The sequence below is a fragment of the Salmo salar genome, chromosome ssa27 (genome assembly GCF_905237065.1).
Source record: "Salmo salar chromosome ssa27, Ssal_v3.1, whole genome shotgun sequence".
Classification (NCBI taxonomy): Eukaryota; Metazoa; Chordata; class Actinopteri; order Salmoniformes; family Salmonidae; genus Salmo; species Salmo salar.
Genome location: NC_059468.1, coordinates 24,749,072 through 24,755,824, shown reverse-complemented (window position 1 = coordinate 24,755,824; position 6,753 = coordinate 24,749,072). Strand labels below are relative to the sequence as shown.

Here is a 6,753-nt window from a genome sequence, read left to right as displayed (position 1 = left end):
ATAACATAAATGTGTTAAATTTTGTCTTAATGTAGGAAAATCCTAAACATGTAGGCGCCAAATGTTTCCAGATTTGCTATTACTTTGTTGCAGACACTGCAGTACAGTAGTTGGATTTTAAAGGACAGATCCTTGAAAAGGCCATTTCTCGGGACAGATTCTGCCACACCTACATTGTCTTTTTGCCGCGAAACTGGGGAGAGGGCGGGACTCGGGCTGTTCCATTATGTATCTGGGGGAGAAGGAGAGAGACTCCGAGCGGAAACTCATTACAAATCAATTAACTTCACTCTCACGGCCGTCGTATAACGACTTCTACATTTAAGAAAAGTATTCTGGGCTCATAAAATCAAGTCAGCAAGCTTGAAAACATATTTGAACGAAATTCAAAACTGGACTGCACACCTGCCTTTTGAGACAAGTACACGAACTCGTGCTTTTTTTTAACCATTCATTCTTTGTTGCGTGAACTGCATGTGAACTTCTGAGAGAATAAAATTCGTCTCTCAAACGAGTTAAAATGACGTTATCATCAAAGGTAAGTGAGGTTTAACAGTTGCAGCTTTTAAATCTCCACACGGTACAGCCAGAAGAGGACTGGCCGTGCCTCAGAGCCCGGCTCCTCTATGTTTCTAATGACTTTTTCATAGCCACTGTGCATCTGCATTGCTTGCTGGTTTGGGGTTTTACGCTGTACTGTTTTAGCCTACAGTACAGTCCAGGGGGTGGGTATAATTTGTGGAACGTTCCAACAGGAATCTGTTCCAGAAACGTCGTAAAGTACAAGGTTGCCAACAAACAACGCATACAAAGTAACACCTAACTAACTAGCTGCCGAATAGGCATCAACTCACCACGTAGCTTAATCTTAATGTTTGTCCATAGGCTACCAAAGTGAGGACAGATATTTTTCGGAATAAACGTTGGGAGTGAAAAACTTCGTTAAATAGTCCACGCCCTACCCGGTTTCTTTATTCTGCCGCTGTACAACTCTGTATGCGTTGTTTGTGGGCAACCTTGTTATTTACGACGTTTTAGCAACAGATTCCTGTTGGAACGTTCCACAAATTATACCCACCTCAGTCCTGGGTCCTTTATAAGGCCCTTTGGCTTTACTCCTCTAAAGGAAAAGGCTATCTAAGTCAAGTCATAAAATGTCCAGTTCCTTATTTTATATATTTAAATGTAATTTATATCGACAGCCTATCATAGAAATCAGTGCTGCAGTATTTGAATATGAGAAATGTAATAGGAATGAATTTGGTCTGTTTACATTTTTGTTAGTGGCCAACTCTTTGACTCATTACTGAACCCGAGCTGTGCTGGTTACACCTCCACTATAGACTACCTTCTGGAAAGGACAGTGTGAAAGGGGTATTATATATTAGTGTAGCTTTAACACAGATGAATAGGGGAAAATAGCAGAGTTAGTTATACAAGTATCTTTGGCTTTAATCTGTTGTCTGTCCTTCAGACCCCCATGGCCCTGGCGGCCATCTTTGAGAGTCCCAGTGATGACGAGGACTTCCTGGGTTTTGCCATGTCAGTGCCTAGTGACAGCGAATCAGACGACAGCAGGGACAGCCTTGCCTCTGAGGACTCTGGGAAGCCGGTGAGTAGCTGCCAATCTTTACCGCAGACACACACACACTACAATCCTGGTTTACTTAATTCTGCTACAGTTAGCGATTTGAAATGATCCATCCACCTCTTTCTCTCTCTCTCTTCAGGCTGTGTGTTTCAGGTCAAAGTTTGTGACCGCTGAGTTGGTAAGTCTGTTCAGCCATTCAGACAGTCAGGAGGGGGGGGTTGAGGGCTTTGGTGAGGGAGAGAAGAGAGGGTTCAGAAGCAAGATGAAGGCTATGGTATTGAGACCTAACATGGCATCTATTTTCTACTGTTCTCTCCAGTGGTATGTGTGTATGGGGATGCCTGGTTGTACCATGACTCTTCTCCTGTTTTCGGTCGCTCCAGTGCGTGGCGGAGGGGAGTGACGCTCTCCTCTCCTGTTTTCGGTCGCTCCAGTGCGTGGCGGAGGGGAGTGACGCTCTCCTCTCCTGTTTTCGGTCGCTCCAGTGCGTGGCGGAGGGGAGTGACGCTCTCCTCTCCTGTTTTCGGTCGCTCCAGTGCGTGGCGGAGGGGAGTGACGCTCTCCTCTCCTGTTTTCGGTCGCTCCAGTGCGTGGCGGAGGGGAGTGACGCTCTCCTCTCCTGTTTTCGGTCGCTCCAGTGCGTGGCGGAGGGGAGTGAAGCTCTCCTCTCCTGTTTTCGGTCGCTCCAGTGCGTGGCGGAGGGGAGTGACGCTCTCCTCTCCTGTTTTCGGTCGCTCCAGTGCGTGGCGGAGGAGAGTGATGAAGACACAGGTTTCTACTCCGAGGGGGAGGAGCCAGACACACACACAAGGAGGAGTCTCTGTGTTGCCTTTAGGTGAGTGTACGAGTGTTCAACTGTGTGTGTATGGCACCCTATTCACTATGATGGCACCCTATTCACTATGATGGCACCCTATTCACTATGATGGCACCCTATTCACTATGATGGCACCCTATTCACTATGATGGCACCCTATTCACTATGATGGCACCCTATTCACTATGATCCACTGCTTTTGAATACAGTTGAATACTCTGCTTCAGGTTTCCCACCAAAATACTCTCTGCCAAGAAAGGGGAGGCACCAAAGAAACCCCAGCCAATCACTACCGCCCCTCCGGAGAGGAGAACCAATGAAAAGGAGCATCTGAAAAGGGGTGTGTCTCAGGTGTCCCGTGGGATGGTGACACGGGGTCAGAAACAGCCTCTAAAAAAAGAGGAGGTTGAATCTCCAATTCTAAATAAACGAGCCAAGAACATCCAGGAGAACAAGGCCATGGTACATAACCACTGACCAGGGTCGTGTTCCATAGGCAGTTACACTACTGAATACAACCCTGCTGAATACAACCCTGCTGAATACAACCCTGCTATCTACTTTCTCTCTTGCTATTATTGTGTATATTAGAGGGGTTTTCTCATCCTGTGTTGTTATTGTTGTCCTTCAGTTGGCCAAGCTGTTTGCTGACCTGACCAACATGGCTGAACTCCCCCCTTCTACCATGGTGAGTTAGTACACTACACACTTGACTGGGCTAATGGAATTGGTTCATATTGAGCATGTTTCAGATTAACTTACCACAGTTGGACTGGCGGACTCTGTAAATCACCTTGCTTCCCAAAGATAAGTGGCACTGCAGCTCGTCTTGTTCAAACTGATCCCCTGAAACACGCAGACTTTCTCAGGTGACTCGTGACTTCAGGGTGTTGTAGTTCTGACTGGTGCATTGTGGGTGTTGTGTTCCAGAAGAAGAGGCGTGTGAGTGAGATGCCGACCCCTCGTAGACGAGGTGTGTATGAGGGGGGCGAGAGGAGGAACCCATCGCGTGCGGCCAGACCGCCAGAGAAGTTTGGGGTGGAGGAGCGGAGTACCTCCCCCTCACGGCACAACAGATCTGTGAGGACTATCTGTGTCAGGAAACTACTGGAGGTACATAGGGGCACACATGACTTACATATGCTTGTTCACACACACACACACACACACACACTCATTATGCACACACACATTCTTTACACAGGTAACACTTGATCATTGTGATTGAACAGGTAGATGATGATGGTTTGTGTGTGGCCAGGTGAATGATGAGCTGAGTAGAAGTGGGAAGAAGAGGAGGGCGAGCAGCGGAAAGAGGAGGAAGATTACACATGTGAGATCAGTCGATGAGATCACAGAGGAAGAGCTGGACAACGTGGCGGAAGGCGCCAAAGACAAGATACTGGACAAGGACCACGTAAGAGAGACACACACAGCAAGGCTTTTATAATTGTCACTTTTCATCAGCTGCTCAGGACTGTTGTCTATCCATCTGTCCTGTGATAGAGATGGAACTGGTGTGTGTGTTGCAGGGCAGCACTTGTCATCAGTGTAGGCAGAAGACTCTGGACACCAAGACGGTGTGTCGTAGCGGAGTATGTTCAGGGGGCAAAGGTCAGTTTTGTGGGCCCTGTCTGAGGAACCGCTACGGAGAGGACGTACGCTCTGCCCTGCTAGATCCAGTTAGTATACACACAGCCCTTGACCTCCCAATCACTACACCAAATACATTGTTTTGTCACTAAATCCATGTATTTTTCTGTGTCTCTATATCCCGCGCTCTCTCTCTAGGACTGGGAGTGTCCTCTGTGTAGAGGTATCTGTAACTGCAGTTTGTGTCGACGGAGAGAAGGACGTTGTGCAACAGGACAACTCGTCCATTTGGCTCAACATAAGGGCCACAGCAACGTCCAAGATTACCTGGAGAGGTAGGTGCAGTGGTGGAAAAAGTACCCAGTTGTCATACATGTGGAAAAGTCAAGATGCCTTAATAGAAAATGACTCAAGTGAAAGTCACCCAGTAAAATACTACTTGAGTCAAAGTATTTGGTTTTTAATGTACTTAAATATCAAAAGTAAGAGTATAAATCATTTCAAATTCCTTACCAGATGGTACGATCTTTGTGTTTTTTATTTTAGAATAGCCAGGGACACACTCCAACATTTGGACATCATGTACAAAAAAAGCATTTGTGTTTAGTGAGTCATCCACATCAGAGGCAGTAGGGATGACCAGGGATGTTCTCTTGATAAGTGTGTGAATTGGACCATTTTCCTGTCTTGCTAAGCATTCAAAATGTAACGAGTACTTTTGGGTGTCCAGTGGTGTAAAAATACTTGATGTAGCTTTTATGGACAACTTTTACTTCACTACATTCCTAAAGAAAATAATATACTTTTTACTCCATACATTTTCCCTGACAGAAGGCTCCTCTAAGTAGGCTACCCGTTACATTGTGAATGTTTAGCAGGACAGGAAAATGGTCCAATTCATGCACTTACTGTATCAAGAGAACATCCCTGGTCCTCACTACTGCCTGTGATCTGGCGGACTTGCTAAACACACACACTTTGTTTTGTAAATCATGTCTGAGTGTTGGAGTGTGCATCTGGCTGTCTTTAAATAAAATGGTGCCACCTGGTTTGCTTAATATTAGGAATTTTAAGATGTATATTTAACCAAATACTTTTGCTCAAGTAGTATTTTACTGGGTGACTTTCACTTTTATTTGAGTAATTTTCTATTAAGGTATCTTTACTTTTTACTCAAGTATGACCATTGGATACTTTTTCTACCGCTGTGGGTGTCAGTGAAAATGTATGGAGTAAAAAATGAAGTACGCTATTTTATTTAGGAATGTAATAGTTACCCCCCCAAAACTACTTAAGTAGTACTTTAAAGTACTTTTACTTAAGTACTTTACCACTGGGTAGGTAGTGTTTTAATTTGGTTGTGTGTTTGATTGCGCTAATAAAGGTTGTTTTAATAAAAAAATGTCTCTACTTTTCTTTCTCCACAGCATCCAAAAAGATCTTCGAGCCTAGAGACAAGACCAGACAAGCAGACAGCTCCCCCATTGGTCAGGACAGACAATTACACCCTGGAGGCCCAGAGGGAGATACACCCTCTGTCTGCTGGGTGTCTCAATAGCCTCTCCTTTCTCCTGAAGTGTACACCCTTCACTACTTCCCACAAATCAGAAAGCATTGGATTTGCAGAGGCATGGGCTAAAGGGAGTTTCCACCATATTTCTTATACCAGTCATTTCCCTACAAATCAATGGATGGAAGTGAACAAGTGCACACTTTGGGCAGAAGGAGAGATAATTAAGACGTAGTCATACTGACACACAGAATTGTTGTGCTTTAGTACTGCCACAGTTCAGACTCGAGTCCAGGGTTTGGGATCTCTAGATGGTCTAGAACAATGTTCCAGAACAATGTTCCTCAATGACTGCCACGTCCCTCTAACACCTTATTTAATCACAGTCATGTTCAGAGACAGGAGGTCTGACAGGAGGTACTACCTGACATTTTCCAGTAAGAACATGTAATTACCATTTATTGTTGCAAAATGTTTTGCTACGGTGTACACCACTGAATATGACCCAGGAAAACCATAACTTGTGGCTCTCTGCAACTAAAAAGATTGAGAAACATCGGTCTAGATGGATATCTGTGGTTCCAAGTCTGTTTACACAGGCAGCCCAATTCTGAAATCATATTTTTATGCAACAGCGGTCAGGCAGTGGAGTTGAACTTTTTATTAGACCTTGGATGGGGCGGAGGGTGCAGACATCCGCTGTTAAATTCAATACCTTTTTAATTTGGGGAATAATGTTTACGCACCTATTATTATGCTAAATTGGCATAGTTTGAGTTTACGTTACTTGAGAGTTTACACCTATTTTACCACTGCATCCCTAGTAGTAAGACATGGTCTACCTTTTACTGAAAGAAACAGAACATAGCCAATACAATTGGACCTATGGGATGTATAGTGTACTGTTTATTACACTGTTTTAATGGTTTTTTCTTCTATATTGAGTTAAAGTTTTAAGACTGCTTCTGAAAGTAGACACTGTACGTTAGCTGAATCTAAAATAAAGAACTGAAGTTCAAATGTTTACTAGTTGGTGTCTATAGCACAATGTCTGTCGTAGCAGTTTGGAATGTGTGTAGATTTAGTCCTCTAGGGTTAGTGAAGGTGAACACATTTCAGGAGAAAAGGGGAAGACTCTAAATTGGGCTTCAGGTCAAAGGGGGGTCAATTGTTGGGTCTTGAGATAGTAGTGACCACGGCTAACGACCAGGTGCCTTCCCTGTCTGTCGGGTTAAAACGTGG

General features: G+C 44.5%; 1 protein-coding gene across 6 annotated transcripts; it reads left to right on the top strand.

Moving 5' to 3' along the window:
• Nucleotides 1–233: 233 nt before the first annotated feature.
• On the top strand, nucleotides 234–6,540 carry LOC106588796 (cell division cycle-associated 7-like protein). Of its 6 annotated transcripts, none has more exons than XM_045709576.1 (11): nucleotides 234–538; nucleotides 1,475–1,612; nucleotides 1,731–1,769; nucleotides 2,281–2,426; nucleotides 2,636–2,870; nucleotides 3,040–3,096; nucleotides 3,339–3,521; nucleotides 3,670–3,825; nucleotides 3,941–4,090; nucleotides 4,200–4,336; nucleotides 5,429–6,540. In XM_045709576.1, exons 1-11 carry the CDS (start codon nucleotides 521–523, stop codon nucleotides 5,451–5,453), a joined length of 1,284 nt encoding a protein of 427 aa, XP_045565532.1. In that variant the 5' UTR covers nucleotides 234–520; the 3' UTR covers nucleotides 5,454–6,540. The 6 variants fall into 6 exon arrangements, with proteins under 6 accessions (XP_045565532.1, XP_014033704.2, XP_014033701.2 ...); XM_014178226.2 differs by having other exon boundaries at nucleotides 235–538; nucleotides 2,332–2,426; XM_014178225.2 differs by having other exon boundaries at nucleotides 235–538; nucleotides 1,975–2,426; nucleotides 3,342–3,521.
• Nucleotides 6,541–6,753: the final 213 nt, after the last annotated feature.

Coding starts and splice junctions, on each gene's coding strand:
- LOC106588796 (XM_014178224.2), top strand. Junction 2,871..3,039: donor TCCAGGAGAACAAGGCCATG/GTACATAACCAC, acceptor GTTGTCCTTCAG/TTGGCCAAGCTGTTTGCTGA. Junction 3,522..3,669: donor GTGTCAGGAAACTACTGGAG/GTACATAGGGGC, acceptor GTGTGTGGCCAG/GTGAATGATGAGCTGAGTAG.